Source organism: Anolis carolinensis, chromosome 6, assembly GCF_035594765.1.
Source record: "Anolis carolinensis isolate JA03-04 chromosome 6, rAnoCar3.1.pri, whole genome shotgun sequence".
Taxonomy (NCBI): Eukaryota; Metazoa; Chordata; class Lepidosauria; order Squamata; family Dactyloidae; genus Anolis; species Anolis carolinensis.
The window spans coordinates 102,570,282-102,590,304 of record NC_085846.1 but is presented as its reverse complement, the minus strand read 5'-3'; the positions used below and the strand labels follow the sequence as shown (position 1 = coordinate 102,590,304).

At 38.5% G+C, this 20,023-nt stretch overlaps 1 protein-coding gene across 2 annotated transcripts in view; it reads left to right on the top strand.

Moving 5' to 3' along the window:
* The window catches only part of nrp1 (neuropilin 1), a 169,164-nt gene extending 152,725 nt beyond the window's left edge, over nt 1-16,439 (top strand). For both annotated transcript variants that reach the window (XM_003221986.4, XM_003221987.4), the window contains exons 13-17: nt 4,767-4,904; nt 7,394-7,665; nt 8,414-8,507; nt 10,106-10,147; nt 11,668-16,439. In XM_003221986.4, the coding sequence (XP_003222034.1) occupies nt 4,767-4,904; nt 7,394-7,665; nt 8,414-8,507; nt 10,106-10,147; nt 11,668-11,957 (836 nt within the window). In that variant the 3' untranslated portion in view covers nt 11,958-16,439. The remainder of the gene's footprint in view (nt 1-4,766; nt 4,905-7,393; nt 7,666-8,413; nt 8,508-10,105; nt 10,148-11,667) is intronic.
* The last annotated feature ends 3,584 nt before the right edge of the window (nt 16,440-20,023 follow it).

Sequence of the window (20,023 nt, the reverse complement as noted above, 5' to 3'; positions counted from 1 at the left end):
TCTGCGTGGCTTAACTACATACCACTGAACCTATGATATACCTGTAATGTTCAGTCTTTGTCATCTATTTGTTGTTGTTCAAATCGCTTCCGACTCTTCGTGACCTCATGGACCAGCCCACGCCAGAGTTCCCATCTGCCCAAGAACAAGGTCAAGCCAGTCATTTCAAGGATATCATCCATCCATTTTGCCCTTGGTCAGCCCCTCTTTTCATTCCATTTTCCCCAGCATCATTCTCTTCTCCAAGCTTTCCTGTCATCTTTGTCTCTAATATCCTTCCCTCCAATGAGCAGTCGGGCATTATTTCCTGGAGTATAGACTGGTTGGATCTTCTTGCAGTCCAAGGCACTCTCAGAATTTTCCTCCAACACCACAGTTCAAATACATCTATTTTCTTTCGCTCAGCCTTCCTTATGGTCCAGCTCTCACATCCATAGGTTACTATGGGGAATACCATTGCTTTAACTATACGGAGCTTCATTGCCAGTGTGATGTCTCTACTTTTCACTATTTTATCGAGATTGGTCATTGCTCTCCTCCCAAGTAAATGTCTTCTGTTTTCCTGGCTACAGTCTGCATCTGCAGTAATCTTCGTGCCTAGAAATATGAAGTCCATCACTGCCACCATGTTTTCTCCCTCTATTTGCCAGTTATCAATCAGTCTGGTTGCCATAATCTTGGTTTTTTATGTTCAACTGCAACCCAGCTTTTGCACTTTCTTCTTTCACCTTGGTTATAAGGTTTCTCAGCTCCTCCTCGCTTTCAGCCATCAATGTGGTATCATCTGGATATCTAAGGTTGTTAATGTTTCTTCCAGCAATTTTAACTCCAGCCTTGGAGTCATCAAGTCCTGCACATCGCATGATGTGTTCTACAACAAGTTGAATAGGTAGAGTGAGAGTATACAGCCCTGCCGCACTCCTTTCCCAATCTTGAACCAGTCTGTTGTTCCCTGGTCTGTTCTTACTGTTGTTACTTGGTCGTTATACAGAATCCTCAGGAGACAGACAAGGTGACTTGGTATCCCATACCACCAAAAACTTGCCAACTATTGTTAACCCATATTTAACCCTCAATATGTAACTTGTGTTTGTTCTTTTTTAGCATATTATCTGCTTTTCTCCATTTCATTAAATTTTCCTTCTCTTTCCCCCCAATGTCTTCCATTTTTAATTTTTTCAAAAAAATATTATGGGCAAGGAAGGCAGCTGTGGGTCAGAGTCCATTAGTACCATGTATCATGTTTTCAATATCGCAGGAATGCTTCTAGCGTAGGATTGCCCTTCACTGCGTCATTCCTGTTGAAAGAGTATTGAATTGTTGCGCTATCATTCTTCCTAGCTGAGGCCAAAACACAATTAATCATGAAAGCAAGACAGTTCTTCAAACATGAGTTGCTCAGCCTGTCGTGAGGTTCATGGGAGTTTCTTTTCCCTTTTTTAATTAAAGATAAGTAATAAAGAAGTAGAATTATGTCTTTGGGCACTGACCCTCTTAATTGTTAAGAATATCATTTCAAAATTGTCCATACTTAAGGTAGACACTTCATTACAAATACTCTCTATTACAAGAAAAGAATTTATTATATTTAGAAACTGTTTTGGAAAACACAAAGGAATTTTACCCATTCTATTGAGTGGATTTTTATTTTCCTATTCAAATTCAAGACTCTACTTAAAAAACAATAAACTGTCTCATGTAAGACCATTGGGCAGAACTGGTGAAATGCTGAAAACAAGATATGATCTCATCCTGACCAAAATAAGCAACATCGCACCAGACTTCCCTTGTTTTACAAGGAGCTTCTTTTGAAGCTTGTTTTGTATTTGTTTGGCTCTAGGCCACATTTGTCTCATTCTTTTCTTAGGTTTAGTCATTTAAATGCTGCCATCTTGTGGGTCAGTTAAACAGCATGTGGAAAGCTTTATTTAAGTATGATTATTAATTAGTACCTACATTATTATTCATTATCATGTAAAAGCAGGACACTTAAGCACTAGTGTCTCAAAGAGACAAGAGTCTAAAGGTGTAACATTTATTTATTTCTACATTTTTTGAGCCTTGGGAATTCTTCTTGAGTTAGTGATTCTTTTAATGGTATTGTAAAAGCTGCTTAGACCAACACACACGTGCCTCTATAGTTCTTGAATTAAATATACCTATGTTTGACGAGTTGTACCATAATGTGGTGTAGGCTTTGAATCCAAATACAAGTCCAGCTGACAGCAGCACTCTCAACATCTGCATTTGGGCACACATCTGAATGCAAAAGCAGAATCCAGGTGCACATCCAACTTATTTAACCAAACTGTTCCTGAATTTGGTTCCATACTTGAATTAAGGTGCCAAAGTATAATGAAACCAAATATCACATAACAAACATTCTTCCAATACAGGGAAGAGTCTTGCTGGAATTTTGAGAAACTCTTGAGGCATATGCTCAGGAAGCAGATGGGGGAAATAGATTATTTAAATGTAGAACAGAATACCTTTCTGTGACTGCCAAATTGGATTGAGGTCTATCGGGAAATTTTCCTAATAGTATTTTCATGTATGGAACAGTCTCTGATATTGGAAAGACTCTGGACAGCCTCCATTACATTGAATAAACTTGTCTGCATGCAAAGCGTGTGCTCTAATGCTCAGCTCTGGTCCCTTTCTCAATGTCATAGCTCAAAGTCAACTTCAAGCAGACACTCAAAAGCTGACACAACATGCTGCTTTTGATACTATACTGTTTTCTTCCTAAAATGAATCATAATCTATAGAATTTAGAGTAATTGATAGTAATTAATAATCAATTATATGAATATAAGCTACCTGAATAAAATTTACCTGCTCAGCTAATCTATTCTTGGTTACAAACTGTGGTGTGTTTCCTTTAAAAATGCAAAAGGACCAGTAGTCTTTTCTGCCATAACATTTAAAATCTAATTACATGGGAGGAAATACAATGGCTGAATGCAAAAGATAGGCAGCTGAACAATTTAAAGTAATATCAGTAGCGGGTGGCTGCATGACACAATTCAGATGAAATGCTTAACCATGGTTTAGAAGAGGGATAGTAATCATTCAGCCCTCCAGATATTGTGATATTGTAAGTATCAGCATTCTTAGCCAATGGTGAGAAATGCTGAAAGTCACAGTTCAACATCATCTGGACTCAGGGGCATATAATTTGCAACTTTGGTTTAGAACTTTGTGAACGAGTTTGCAATGAATTTCAAGAACTGTGCATTCACTCTCTCTTTTGGCATCTTCCTATACTTTAAGCAAAACTCTCTAAGTATAATAGAAGTCGCTAGCAATTTCCTGGCAGTTGTCACAGACTTCATAAGCTTCTTCCCCACTTTGTCATATTTCTGTGCCCAGGTTTACCAAATGGCCACTTTATGAAACTGAAGAGGTGCCATGTTATTGTTTCCACAATGCTTTGGAACAATACTACATTTGGAGCATTATGGGGATATCAAAAAATAGGCAAATTGAGGGTGGCCACCACAGACACTTCTGGTTGTGTTACTCAATGCCCACCACTTCCAGTAGGAAGAGGACATTGATGCCAGGGAGGAGGGCACTATGTTGAAAGGCACTGGTTTTCTTTCCCTTCCTCCATGTCTTAGTTTGCTATTACAGATTGATAAGCCCTTTCTGAAATTAGAAATCCTCAAAAGTCCAAAATCGCATGAAATAGTGGCACCATTGCTTCCAGATGGCTCAATGCACATACACTTTTTCATGCTCTAAATTATTTTGTAATATAATATAATACTAATAATACAATATAATAATATTAATTATATATTATATATTACATGTAATATAATTAATAATATTACAATATATAAATATAGTAGTAAGGTAAAGGTTTTCCCCTGACGTTAAGTCCAGTCATGTGCTCATCTCCATTTCTAAGCCGAAGAGCCGGCGTTGTCCGTAGAAACCTCCAAGGTCATGTGGCCGGCATGACTGCATGGAGCACCGTTACCTTCCCGCCGGAGCAGTACCTATTGATCTACTCACATTGGCATGTTTTCAAACTGCTAGGTTGGCAGAAGCTGGAGCTAAAAGCGGGCGCTCATTCCGCTCTCGGGATTTGAACCTGGGACCTTTCGGTCTGCAAGTTCAGCAGCTCAGTGCTTTAACACACTTCATCGCCGGGGCTTCTATATATATAGTACAATATGGTAATTTATTGCCAGTATTGTGCTATGCTAATAATATAATATTGTATGTAAATGTAATTTGTAAGCCACTCTGAGTCCCCTTTTGGAGTGAGAAGGGCGGGATATAAATGTATTAAATAAATAAATATTTTAAAATATTGTGTAAAAAACTACCTTCAGTCTCTGTGTGTAATGTGTATATGAAAGATAAATGAATTTCATGTTTAGACTTGGGTCCCATCTCCATAATATCTTATTATGTATGTATATGCAAATACAGGTATTCCAAAATCAAAAATAATTCTTGTTTTGGGCATTTTGGATAAAGGATACACCCTATACACCCAAACCAGTGAAATGTGATCTGTGCTTCTCTTGCATTCGAGACTGTAAACATAAGTTAGTTTAATTGTTGCTGTAGGTTTGTTCACCTAGCAGCAACCCAGTCAATGATACAAGACCTCACTTTAATAAAATAGGTTTTATCAGAACCTTTGAAATGATTAGGATAAACAAATGACACAATAATTCACCTATATGCATATTTTTTATTCATTCTCTTCCTCCCCTGCTACCAACCCTCCCATGCTGTTCCTAAAGAACTCCCAGCCTATGGTTTCAACTGTGGATTTGGCTACAGTTCTCAGAAGACAATTTGCCGTTGGGAGCATGATGGCCAACTGGACCTGAGGTGGGCTGTGCTTACCAGCAAAACAGGGCCCATTCAAGACCACACAGGTAAAGTAGGGTTCACATCCAAACTGGGGTGCAGTGGGATGGAAAGAAAAGGGGAAAAGGTGCATTGTGTTTACAATTTTCCACAATGATGTAAAGGACAGAACTGTTTTGGTAAAATTATGGCAAGATTTATTTGTACTGAAGCCCTTTTTTCTTGAAGTGTGCAACTTCCCAAGCTTTGGCCAGGACGTTTACATATAATGGCTATTTTCAAGGTACTTTTAGAAGCCCATTTGCAAACGTCCCTATTTAATAAAATTTCAATCCATCACATGTTTCCTACTTGTTATTTTAGCGACACATTCAAAGACCACTGAGCAAAGGCCATTTTGTGACCTTCATATATCTCAATTATTGTTCTCTTTTTCATTATGTAGATGAGTCAAAAATGCTGGCAATAACACCCCACATCTCCACTTTCAGAGCCCCCCCCCCCTCCAACTCCTTTATTTAATGAGAATGACAAGGAAATTAGACAAAATTGGGCTCCTTAAATTTAGAGACACTTTCAATTGAATCTTAAGACAAGTACATTTAGTTTTAGGGAACGGGGGAGAAAACTTAAAATACTTTGAGTATAAATGGCACTGTACAAATAAATGGCATCAAATTAACCGAAAGGCAGTTAACTGAAATGAAGGCTGTGATAATGGGGAAAAATCATGCAAAGTAAAATGAAATGACTCAGTAAGATCTGACATTGAAGGGAGGTTAAAAGCCATGTTAGCCAAGGACTGACAAAATCTAAAAGGCATGCATAAGTTGAGCTCTAATTAAGACAAAGAAGGCAGAGTTCCTGACCCAGCGCTGCAATAATATTCTTGAAATGAAAAATATTTGAACTTTGCCATGAGTGTCTAGAGACAAGCACAACTTGTCCTCTCACTGAAGGCCTGGAAAGAAAATGACATTTCTTAAATGAGGTTTTGTTATCACTAGGCTTTAGAGTTTCAGGTGCCTTTTTACATTCCAAGAGCTGTAATCTGGAAACGTTTTCTTGGAAGCATTGTGAGTCTGGTTTCTTCTTTTCTGCTGTGACATTTTTGGCAGTGCTCAGACTCATTTTGCTAGCATTTAAAGAGGAAAATCAGCTGCCGTTTCACACTGTGACACACAAAGAGCCACTTTAAGTATTTTAGAAAAGTGGAGCATAAATGTATTGAAATTAATTAATTAAATGCAGAAGCACTGTTTGTCGCCATTATCAAAATGCAAGTGGGTAGACTGAGTCAGCATAATCCTCTGAGATACGGGGATAAGATTTCTTCAATTCCTTTGGAACATTTGCTCTTCTCGTGAATGTATCAAATGTTCGCCAGCTAATTTTAGTATTAATTACAACAGGACTAAAATGTGTGTGAAAAGTCATTAGGGTTCCTATCCTAGTACAGTAGACACTTTGTATCTGCTGGCATTTGGTTCCGGTCTACCAAAATCAGTACATGCTCAAGTCCCATTATATAAAATTGTGTGTTGTTGTTATTTTATTGTATGACACAGCAAACAAGATAGACATGCTGGATTTCATATCACAAAATCACAAGTCGAACACTTCCCAAGCGTTTAGGACTGTGTGATGTATTTTCGGATGATGCATGCAGATCCCAGTAGGGTGGCCTTTTGCAGTTAGCAGATCGTGATTTTGTCAATGTCTATTGTTTCCCAATAATAATTTATTATTATTATAATAATAATAATTATTATTATTATTATTACTATTATGTTTATTATTTATGTTAATTATGTTTATTTATATCCCGCTTGTTCTCTCCACATGGAGACTCAAAGTGGCTTTGAGTAAAATGGTTTCCCTTCTGTAAAATGGCAAAAATCAAGGTCTCTTTTTAATTTTTTTTTACTATTTTGAAGTCAGGGAATATTTGGATTCATGAATCTGTGGATACAGAGAGCCAACTGTATATATCAAATAGCTATCCACCTTGGTATTATTCATTCCCTGACCTTTGGTGACCCTATCACGGGATCTCGGACAAATGGAATTAATTATATATACGTTTTTAAGGTTTTTATAATGTGTTTTAACAATGTTATTAATGGATCTGTTTATATTGTTTTGTTTTTATGATTGCATTTTGGGCATTAAATGTTGCCAATTTTTGTAAGCCGCCCTGAGTCCCCTCGGGTGAGAAGGGCGGGGTATAAATGTTGTAAATAAATAAATAAATAAATTTTCCTGGAAAGATTTGTTCAGAGGGGGGGTTGTCCATACTATCCCCTGAGTTATTCATTGTCCCCCATGGGATGATGCATCAAGAATGTTCATGCCAGTAAAATGTTGACTTTGCTGGAAAGGGGAGATTAGAGAAGAGTTCATTACAAGGTGACCTTCAAGTCTTCTTTGCAGACTTGTAGTTCTGTAACAAATCTGCAGATAAGGCCAGATCAGTTTCAGAGTACTTGAGCTTTATCAGGTTTAAGAGAGCCAAAAGTGAGCCATTATTTCTAATGCAGTATTTTTGTCACAGCAGGAGATGGCAATTTCATTTACTCACAAGCTGATGAAAACCAGAAAGGCAAAGTTGCACGGCTCATCAGTCCCATCATCAACCCGCAGAACTCTGCACTCTGCATGACTTTTTGGTATCACATGTCAGGCCACCATGTTGGCACGCTAAGAATCAAACTGCGGTACCAGACACCAAAAGAATATGATCAGGTCTTGTGGACGCTTAGTGGAAATCAGGGAAATTTCTGGAAAGAAGGGCGAGTATTTCTTCATAAATCTGCCAAACATTACCAGGTAAGTAAGTACCAATATATAGCTTTGAAAGAGATGTTGTTTTGTGTACAGAAGGTCTCCTTAGAATTTTTCAAGCAGAGATTCCAGGGACTAAATCTGGGACCTTCTGCATATAAAGCCCATGTTGTAATACTGAACTATGATATGTCTCTTTGTCTTTGACTCTTCATTTTCTCATCCTGCTCATCCCTATCACTGCCTCCTAATACAAAAAGACAAAACACTTTTGCGAGAGATATGAACTGATCACATACAGAAATCCTCCGAACAGCCTTAGGACATTTACATTTGTGAAGCTGAAAGCAGTCCCTCCTTCAGAGATATGTGTAGATCAAATGTATATTGATCAACATGCTCATTGCATCTCTCTACTAATTCCTATGTTCCATTAACGATGATCAGATGATAACATAAATAGCATGAGGGAAGATCTGAGGTGATTTGATCTTTATCATATGGAAATGTCCAAGGTCAGCTAAGTCTAAGTAATGTGGAAATTGCATTATATTTCATAGATGTATTGAGAAGGAAAACCTATTTTTACAAATTATCCCTCATGTCAGAGTTCCTACTTTATATTTCCATTCTTTTGTTACATTAGAAAAGAAGAAGAAAATGCATGACTTAATCTTGACACGTGCTAGTCAAATGGTATCACTTTATGCTCTTCATTGATATCAAATAATAGGAATGCCTAAGCTCTGCTGGCCATTAGAGCTAACTTGTACAAATACAATACTTTTACCAGGTGATGGTAGAAGGAGAAATAGGAAAAGGAACTGGAGGAATTGCAGTTGATGACATTAACTTTGATGGCCACATCACCCAGGAGGAATGCCGAAGTAAGTATAACTTGCTGTGAACTACAAAACATTGCACGCAAAACAAATTCTTGATATGGCATCTTGGTAACAAATACAAGGATCCTATTTTCTTGCCTCATTATGCAAATGTTTATCTGATTGAAATTTATTAGATTGCTGATAGCTCAGTCCTTTGGACAATTTCCATGGGATGATTTGCAGTTGATTCTATTTAGGTTGAGACTATATATGAACTTCATAGTTATGCTGGAATCTGACCATATCAGTCTTGTCATTCTCCAAACTTGTGCTATCGTTGCCTTAAGACCACAAAGACAATTAGGCTGAAGTTGTATAATCTTCGGAAATGTGTTCCAGACTTCATAAAGTAGTGTGAGATGGCCCTGAAGAAGTCATTAATAGATAGTATACATACTCAAGTTCAAGCCATCACATCTCCAGATCATGTTCTTTATCCATATAGCCTAGTATTTCTACTCAGAGCTTTATAGGATTTCAGACAGAGAGAATCCAGTTGCTACTTGGTACTGTTTAGGCAGAGATGCAATTTATTGAACCTGGGATGATGTTGTTGTGGGCCTTCAAGTTATTTTCCATTTTTGGTTACTTTAAGGCACACTTATCAGAGAGTTTTCTTCAGAAGATTTGTCAGAGACGGCTTCACTCTCTTAGCCTTCCTCTGAGACTGATTGTATGATTTGCCCATGGTCACCCATTGGATTTCCATGGCTGCACAAGGATTTGAACCCTGGTCCCCCAGAATCCCAGTCCAACACTCAAATCACTACACCAAACTAGCTCTCACCTGGGATGTTATATCAATGCACTTTGTGGTTTATTGCTGTCTTTCCTTGTCCATGAAAGGAAAGCTACACTACGTTATGAATCCTGGGACATTGTTTCAAGGACCACAAAACTGCAGCCTAACTATGCAATAAATTGGTTATTTTTTAAAGGTACCTTTCTGCCATCCTTACATCTTGTTCTGTGCACAGAATGCACAATAGTAGGAATGTGACACAATATCCAGTCCCATGAAAAACTGGTTATTTATAAGAGATCTGTACTTAAATAGAGCTGTCAAGAATTTTGTTCCCTGTCAGTTTAGATTCTAGACTTTACAAGCCGATTCCACAATTAACTTCACTTCGGTCTAATAATTTATGTGTGATTGTGATCAAAGGATGTATACCTTTCAGTTCAAACCACAAGTCTGACTGTTCTGAAATCCTTCTTTGTGCATTGCAGCCAGCAGTATTATTTTTTGTGATTAAGTGCTGCTGGTATATGATTATGGGTTTTACAGCACTGGGCTCCAAGATTATGAATGCATTGAAAGAAACATGCTAATTTTGCCTACTGATTTTCATTTTCCAGAGACAGAAACTCCCTGCTGATAACTCTAAAAACGAGCCAAGCTGGGGTGGAGGGAGGACTTCTAATCCCCTTTTTCTTCTTTGCTAAATATGGGAGACCAGGTTAATGAACAGTTATGTCAAGCTGACATAATCATGCTCCGAGACAGGAGGAAAATCCTAAATACCATTATTGCCAGCATGAAAGCCAATCAGTATTTTGTCACCCTAATAATCAATGTCAATTCTCGTTGCTTGCAGGAAATGAAATAGTCGAAGTAGAGCCAGATATTAATCAAACAGGTAACACGCTCTTTTTGTTTTAAAAAAACTTCGTTGAGTGTTGTGTGAATCTGTGCATTGCATTAACTTATTTTGGTCTCCATTTCAGTAATTGTCCTTAAAAATGCCTCCTCTACATGAATCTATATAGATTTTATTTACTAATATGGAGACATTGTTTAGCTTTTATGCATGTTTTTGAAAAGTATAAAAATCTCCTTGAAATGTTAAGCCTGGAGACAGAAATTATAGTTTGCGTGTTGTTTTTTTTAAGGGCATGGCAGCAGGTGGTGTGAGAGAGGCACCATTAGTCGCAGTGTATACTGATTTTACTGAATTGTTGTGTTCCAAACACTGTCTGGGGAAATCAGCAGCAGCAAGAGCAGAACATTGTTCAGAAGGGCACAACAAGGACTTATTTGCCTTGCATCTGAGCTCAGAGCTACTTCCAATAGTTTCATCTCAACAGTGTTGTTCTATATCAAGCAACATTAAGGAAACAAGATTAATGTCCAAAGGATTTGCAAAGGATAGTAACCCAGACCACAAAGCTTATTTAATTAGGTGTATGCAAATAAAATTGTAACGCTTATACCCTTGTGTTGTCCACAAGAATGGGATCTGGTTTGTTGCCTCTTTATGTTAACTCAAAACACTACGTAGGGGGCCCTTTGTATTCAGAGTAATGATCAAATGCCCACATTTCCAACCTTTTCATGTCCTCCTCTTTCCAGCCACCTAAAAATAACTTCTTGGGAAAAACTAGGAAAATTAACTTCCATAATTAAAAAGGAAGAAGCTCTAGTGCACATGCAGAAGGTCTCATATATGTTATGTATGTATATAATCTAGAGCCTGGAAAAATTATCTAAAAGCTGCATGATCTCGGGATAGTCAACAATACCCCTGCAAGTGCACAAGTGGTGCAGCCCCGATGGCACAATGGGTTAAAACCCTTGTGCCGGCAGGACTGCTGACTTGAAGGTGAGGTTGCTGACCTGAAGGTTGCCGATTCGAATCTAAGGAGAATGCGGTTGAGCTCCCTCTGTCAGCTCCAGCTCCCCATGCTGGGACATGAGAGAAGCCTCTCAGAAGGATGGTAAAACATCAAAATATCCGGGCATCCCCTGGGCAATGTCCTTGCAGATGGCCAATTCTTTCACACCAGAAGTGACTTGCAGTTTCTCAAGTCGCTCCTGACACCAAAAAAAAAAAGTGCACAAGTGCATTGTTTTTTAAGAGCCTGATGATTAAACCAGTCTCCAAACACAATTGAGCCTGTATAAAACGGCATTTGTGCATAGCAGACAATTTAGGGAAACAGAGCTGTTTGCCTTAGTAGCTAGTAAGTAATAGTAAAATAATATCTTTAAAATAAACAGTAATTCAGTAAATAACATATGGTCTCCAATTTCAGCCCTGCCTTTACCTTTTCAACTGTCTCCATAGAGCCCAACGTGCTTTCCAAACCAGTTTTCTTTTATCCCTGTGTGTATTTACTCGGCATCCCATTAGAGCGGCTCTTCTTTATTCCACTGCAGGGTTTACTCCAGATTACCATGGAAACGGGGAGCCCTACGATGACATCTCCAGAAAGCCAGGTAATGTCCTCAAGACGCTTGACCCCATCCTCATCACCATTATCGCCATGAGTTCGCTTGGAGTACTTCTGGGGGCCATCTGTGGAGTCATTCTGTACTGCGCTTGTTGGCACAATGGGATGTCGGATAGGAACTTATCTGCACTGGAGAACTACAATTTCGAACTTGTGGATGGCGTGAAATTGAAAAAAGACAAACTGAATGCACAGAATACTTATTCAGAGGCATGAGGAGGATATAGCTAAAGAGATCGTGGAGAATTGAGATGGAAGGACATATCGCTAGCTTATGCTGGGGAACTGTGGATCTTCTTTTACTGTACAGGCTGAAAACTGCGTTGAGGACGCTGAGCCAAGCTTTTCTCAGGAGCTTCAGTGAGTGTAACAGATGTACTAAAACATGGACAACAATCTGTGTTAAACAATCTGAATCATGTACAGTCTACTTCTGTTTCTGTTTTGATTTGAAATAATCAAATGCTGGTGTTGAGACCAAGTATGATTGACTTAAGAGGGGATGTTTCTTTTCCTATATATTTTTTGTCCTTCCTTCCTTCCCTCCCTTCCCCAATTTCCTCCCGTCTTGGTTTTGTTGCCTTCCTCCCCACCCTCTGCCCTGTTGTATATTTTTGTTATTAGTATTATTATTATTATTATTTCTTACTGTGCAAAAATCCAAGATGCTGTCACAAAGTGTATTTTGGTGGGGGTCCTTTGGATGGACATACTGTCTGTAGCTCAGTGCCCAGAAAAAATATCAACGTAACAGCAGCTTAGTGGGTTCCTGAACCTGTATTTGTGTATAATTGCTTGTGTTGTGCATAGGCAAAGGAGGGTTAGGGTGTTTTTGAAAACAAAACAAAAAAAGTACTGTAGCATCAGTACTAGTATAGTGTGTCAGCTCTGTTTAACAAGCAATACAGTCAGAATTTTATTGGTGTTTCTCAATGTTGTACTAAACCTTGTGCTTGTGAATTCCATACAAGAAATACGTGCCATCATCCAGAAACAACCGGCAAACCGAGTGTACTGCCTCTAATTGTAAGAAAACAAAGCAAAAGTCCTTGGCACTGGCTAGTGTGTGTCCTCTAAGTGCCTTTTTGTTTGTACTGCTTCTCATTGTGTTAACATTAACTCCACCTTTGTCTCTCTCCAGTTAAAGTCCTTATTACTTAGCCTGAGGGCTCACTGACTAACAAGAAAGTATATTTTAGTGTAAGTAAACCTTGGGAAGGCAAGGGCTAAGGAAATTAGCGTGGCTTGATTCTTCCACTTCCTGTATTTCAATTTAATGTTTCTGGACCATTTTTGTACAAAGCTGCAATATTTCCCCCTTCTCCTTTTATTGTTCTTTCATATAGAATGTATTTTCAAATATAATCACTCACTTCCTCTCTCTCTTTCAAGCTCTCTATCTCTCTCTACTTCTCTCTCAAGTAGATTGTTGCATAAGTATTTGCCATTGTCAAGGAAAGGAAAATGCAGCTTTAATTCGCTGGTAATGGCAAAAAATGGATTTATTAGATCTCGCGTTTTGTTTTGTTGGTTTCTTTTCCGTATTTTAATTAAGGGAGATTTCTTAACTGTACACACCAGAGTTGAACTTTGGATTTCTTGTTAGCAACATAAAGTGACAGTATCTTTTCTTTTTCCTTTTGAAAGCCATGAAATCGGTCATTTAATTCTGTGCAAGGCTTTCATATTAATAGATAGCAAAATATGGTTTTTTTATTTCGCAAAACAAAGAATGTCTCTTGCCATCTACTAGCCATGCTATCCAATGTAAGAGTGGTTATCTCAATGTAGGACATGTTCACCTTAATTCGAGTTACACTGATGCTGCTACCAGTGGTGCTGTGTTGGCTTGGTCAGCAATGGATAAGGTAAAAATCAATAAATCAATGTATAACATATTAATACGAAACTGGGTTAAAATATTACAGATTAAAAACCCATAACATTGTAAAGAATGTACAAGCCCAGTCAAAATCAGATCACACTGTGTAGAACATTTATATTTCTCTTTCTTTTTCAGACACAGATTGTGTGATACTGTAAATGGGCATCTATATCAAGAAAGCAACAATGGATGCAATGCATTTAGGAATTTTAAGTATTCTCCAAAATATGTAATTGAGTTTTTAAATGACAACTGGGAGTTAAGTAATCATCAAGTGATTTTGTCCTTTTCAGTTTAACGGCAATGGAAATTATTTCTATCAAATGTGCCCTTACGTGGTGAGAGTTGGGAGCCATCAAATCAAAATGAAGCTATAAAAGCTGGACTTAACTCAGATTTACAAAAAACTAACCAACAGAATTCAAGGCTAAACATTTACCACAAGGGAAAAGTATTGTATACATCAGATTTAATTCCTAAATGCATTATCCAAATTACATGGGTTGAAACACTCTGCTAATTAATTATTCCAAAGAGAAGATCCAGCTCAAAAAAATTTCATCTTCACTTGGATCATTTAATGTTTAGTTGCGTAATTATCAGCTTTGCCTTAACAATGGTTATCACATGGGCATCTTAAGATCAACGACTTAAAAGCATGCGAATATCATTTAAGAAGTGGAGCTTGCCATACATAAAAGCTTGTCTCTGGCAGAACTCCAGAAGCAATGGGCAATCACGGTTCTTGAAAATGAAAATGGACTTGTTCACAAGTTCTCTACAGAGTCCTTTTGGCAGAGCGACGTCTGTTTTGGCTGGTAGCAGTTCTCTGTGATGTCAAACAAAGAGGTCATTTCTGATTCTACTAGAGATGTAAAAGACTGATCCTGGGACCTTTTGCATGCAGAGCATGTAATCTACCATTGAACTTCTCATCACTCAGCCCTCTAACTCTAGATAACTTTCAGTAGTCTGTGAACTGTCGCCTTGCAGCATTATTGTGCTTGAGCTGATGCTGATTATATGAAAGCTTTGTTTTGTTATAGCTCATTCACACACGTTAAAAATTACTAGTTGATACAAAGCAACAGACAATTAATACGCAAGTGTGAACTACTGCCAGTCCAGTAGAGTACAACCTGTACTATTATTCAATGCTTATTCAGTGCAAGAAGCCAGAGGTGACATCTTCACTGTACCAGGGTATCTAACACAAGGAGATGATGTTGGATTCCACCCAGCATCAACCCTAGATGACATGATGAATCTTAAGTTATGAGGGGAGTTGTCATTCAATATCTGAAGACCACAGGTTCCTTGCCCCTGGCCTCACCGTCCAATCCTCTGCATATTTACTCAAAAGTAAGTTCTGCTCTGCTCAGTGGGACTTAAGTCTAAGGAAGCACACAGGGCTACCAAATGCTTTTAAACAATGTTGTTTGGACCTTTATATGTACTACCATGAACAGCTTTCATAGGACATCATGGAACATGATAGTGTGAATCTCTTCCCTCACCTCCCTGTTTGAAAACAAATGCTTCCATTCCTAGAAGGCTAACTACACTTGGTCCAGCCTACCTCCACACACATTTCAATTTGTTGAAATTGATGTGGGTTTAGCTATTTATTTTGTTCTAGTTGGTTTGGGATTGAATCCAACCATCTCCACCCCATATCGCCTTAATTTGTTTCTCTGTGTGCCAGTTGCACACAAATAAAACTTTCTTCATCCTGGACTTAACTCCAGAAGCAGAAGGTCAGTTCTTCTGGGTTTTCCTGGAAAGGATTAACCTCTCGTCTTTCTTTTTTCTACTTAGAGACAGAGATTGTTCCTTTTTTTAAATAGTTACATTGACCCATGGATAAGTTGATCCAGGATTCGGGGTGTACCTTTTGACTAAAATCTCTAGACATATACACAATAATGTGCCCCATGGCAGCTAGCATCTTCCATGTCAATTGTTCGATGAATCCTTTTGGGGTTTAGTCTGGACCAGTGGTTCTCAACCTGGAGTCCCCAGATGTTTTTGGCCTTCTGTCCTGCTAGCATGGAAGCCAGCAATCATCACAACCTGAGTGTAACGAAGTACTAACTGCATGGGAAGAGTAAGACAATCCATTCTTATACTCAGCCTCAACCTCCAAGCCTGCTACCTTCATATGTCTATCTCTAGCTGGAAGTTATGGGAGTTGTAGTCAAACACACCCAGGAGAAGTGAGTTAGGGATTTCTGCAGTGTCTGTCAAACACTAGAGCAGAGACTGAAGAACCTATTTGTTCAAATAGGAGTTGAATCAAAACTGCCCTTCAACAAAGGAAAAGTGATACTGCAACGTTAAATGAAAAAAGTTATCTTGCACTGATAAATATATTTAAAAGTTATATGTTTATAAAGTTATTAATTTGTAAAGGCAGTGTTACAAAATGTTCAGTTTATATTGTTTTAGATTGTTTCATAATTTTGAAAGTGTAAAATAACGTATTTTTTTCTTTATAAAAAAAATCCTATAAAAATCTTCTGTAGTGAAAGGTTTTCATTTTACTGGTATGTTATTGCTTCATGTTTTGTATCATTATAAAACTTTGTGCAAATTTTTTTACAGAAATTTTTTATTTTCTATGACAATATGACACTTTTAAATTGTTATTTCAAAAATGAACAGCAAAGCCTTAACTTTAAATGACGTTTGTATTCTCGGACACTGAGTAGCATTAAAAACAAGCAAACATAGGATTGAATTGTAATTTAAATTTCCAGACAATGACTACTACATTCCAAAGAAACAGTTGAATTAAACATTTTCATAAAATACCCCATACCTTCATGACTTTTATTATGCTTACATTTGTACTGGTTTTAAAACATGCCCATTCAAAGCATATTTATAGGATATCATTTGTTAAGACAAAACTTGTCACCAAGAATAAATCAAAGTTCCACTGTAAGAAATTCCACTTCCAAATGCACCTGAAGATGAACATTACATTTCTTTATATTAGCTGTTGAATATTCATATCCCCTGAAACTGAAAGTCAGCAGAACATCCCTATGCAGAAGTAAACTTTATTGAATTCCTAGGCTACACTATAGTATGGCAATCTAAATTGCAGTTCATGTATTATAGATGGGATTGACACTCCCCAGAGAACAAAACCTTTGCATTTAAATTGTTTTCTGGTTGCAGATGAGCTATTTGCAAAAGTCTACTGAATTACAGAAAAACATAAATCTGGCAGAGCTACCATTGGTGGCATAGAACTACTACCCGACACCAGATCTTGGAAACAATGGCTGGAAGTCACATCTCATTTACACATGCATAACCTAGAGTTGTGCATTTATAATTTATTTATATTCACAATCCCAACAGTGTAGTGAATACACAAAGATTGTAGAAGTCCCAAAGTCCAGACTTACTAGGGTGCAGCCACTGCAAGCAATGGAGGTCTGTTCTCCTGTTAATTAGGATGCAGCAGATTGATGATTTCACACTCCTTCCAGCAGTGGTTTCTAGTGTAAGGTGAAATCATGACAAGGGATCCCAGTGTACTGAAGACTGTTGGTGGAAGAAAGGGTTGAAACATCTGTATACTGTGCTCCAATCAATAAGAGACCAGTAAGTATCAGGCCAGAATATGCGATTTAGATACACCACTAACTTAGCTACCATATTTACTCAAGTCTAATGTTCACTTTTTTTTTTGCTAAATTAGGTAAAGATAGGTAAAGGTTTTCATTAAGTCTAGCCATGTCCAATTCTGGGGGTTGGTGCTCATCTTAATTTCTAGGCCAAAAAGCTGACATTGTCCGCAGACACCTCCAAGATCATGTGGCCAGCATGACTGCATGGAGCACCATTATCTTCCCACCAGAGCAGTACCTATTGATCTACTCACATTTGCATGTTTTTGAACTGCTAGGTTGGCTGGGGCTTATAGCGGGAGATCACATCGCTCCCTGGATTCGAACTGCTGACCTTTCAGTCAGCAAGTTCAGCAACTCAGCAGTTTAACCTGCTGCATCACCAGGGGCTAAATTGCATTACCAAAATTGAGGTGCCCATTAGATCAGATGGCATGTTAGAATGTACAAACCTACTTTCATGAAAAGGCCCAGAAGAATCCAGAACTCCCAGAGGTTGGACAGAAAGGTGGAAGGATGTGAAGAGGCTGTGCCTCAGTGGTCTATGGCACATGGAGAAGGAAGAGGAGTGCCTGACTCGTAATCCAGTTGTTCCTGCCTCTTAGCCACAGATCCTGCCTCTCAGGAAGCCCTCGGGGTCTCTCAACACCACCACCATCAGCCCAGCTCAATTCTGCATGATTCCCAACTGGCCTCCTTCACAAGGCCTTCAAAACCTCCCCCTCAGATTTGAAGGGCGCATGAATGACATCCATTGGGAACTTCACAAGGTTGGTGAAGTCGGCAACCTTGACCTGACAGAGGAGCTCAGCTTCCCAGATGGCCTCATTCATGCCACTTGCCTACTTAGTGCACTGTGCCTGCATTATTGGGCACATTATATTCGAGGGTAAATCTATTTTTTTGTAATGTGCACCTTCAAAATTGAGATGTGTGTTGATGGCACATTATACTCGAAGAAAGCGGTATGTAACATATATAGAATTCTAGCCATTTTTCTTATCATCGCCTTGACAGCAGTATGGCAGCATGACATAGTAATTAAAGAGCTAGACCACAACTGGGGAGACATGAATTCCTATTCCTTACTAATGTATAAAGCTCATTCAGTGACTGAGTGACTCATCTTTCAGTAAAATCTACCTACCACTTGAGCAACTCGAAAAGAAGAAGGGATGAATGTTTAAATGAGAATTTGTTATAAGTTTCACTTATTACCAAGCAATTATTTTGCACAAGAAAGGAGGTGAATGCTGACAGGGATGTGGGAGAATGGGTTGAATCCAGATTTAGGGCCTCATCACATTTGCCACCGGAATTGCCACAGATTGTGGTGAATCCAGTGGTGCCCGGTGGGGGGGACCCATCACCCCATGCCCTGCATTGCCCTTAGGCCATCCCATGGGTGAAAGTATTCACCGCCTGGCTTCCCATCATTGATTCTATGCAATATGGGAAGTCTCTCACATTGCTGCTGTGGTGACCTATGCTGGTTCCTTTTCAGTTTTGCCACAGAGCTCTGCCAGAAGTTGTGGGATGGGAGCCAGTGGGATCTGTGGCAAAACTGAAGAGGAACCGGCATATGCTGCCGAATTTGGACAGTCTAGTGAGGTAATTAGTCATGTTAGAGCAGATCCACTGAAATCATTGGGGCTTGACAGATTATTTAAGTGTTTCAGATTAAAGTTCCACTTGTGTCAATGCAGCAAATCTAAAGCAAAATTAAGGCTGGATCTAGCCCTGTGCTAATGAGGCAGTCCCATAGTCATTGGGAGTTATTAGCCAAAAAGTATGTTTTCATGTCTCCACCTGAGGGTATTTTTAATGTGACTGAAACAATGGTCTCCATTTAATTTCTTGCTGGAATTTCCTTGTGGAATAGCCAGAGACCTCCAGATAAAGACCACTGTGGTAGAGCAATTAAGGGGACTTGAGATATTCATGAGATAACCTCTAGGCAGAGAGTTGGAAAGATATATGGTATTATAATTTAATGAAAGCTTCAGATTTTTAAAATTGTGGTTTTGCAGGTAACTGGAGGGATGAAATAAAACAGGCAGGAAGAAATTAAAGCTTTTAACAAATCATTGTTTCATGAACCGACAAGCTATTCAGCACAAAGAGTAGGATAAGGTAATTATGAGCTGTAATATGAATTAGCTGGACTGCCGGGATGAAGTACCATTCATGTTACTAAATTTCACACTTATCCAACAGTTAGAACCAAGTTTAGAAATTGTGGCTCAAGGGAAACTTAAACTAATGAATTGATTTTTTGTTAAATTAGAGTATTTATGAATAATAAAAGGCAGACAAAGACCAGAGTTACAGGTCAATGATAAAAATATGAGTTGTCCTCCCCTGATTATAATAAAAGGCTTCAGGCGAAAGACTTCGGTGCAGTCCTATGAACTGAACATGGCAGGCATCTTTGAAGTGTTGATTGGTAACTACTATTGGTCTGGAGCAGCAGATTACAACTTTTGGCCCCCCAAATTTTCCAGACTACAGTTTCCACAAGTCCCAACCAAGAGACCCAATGTCAGAGATCCTAGAATTTGTAGTGCAAAACCTGGTGGGTGTGAAGATATTTCTAGAAACTGGCCTCTAGAATAACGGCACTAATCAACATGATGCTTAAGCTCTTGCTGCTTTAGCCGTTACTGTAGCTAGTCCTACTTTTACTAAATGGTTGAGCATCCCTTCTTTGGATTTTTGCAATGGAAAATACAAGCAGTCCCCAAGTTGCAAAC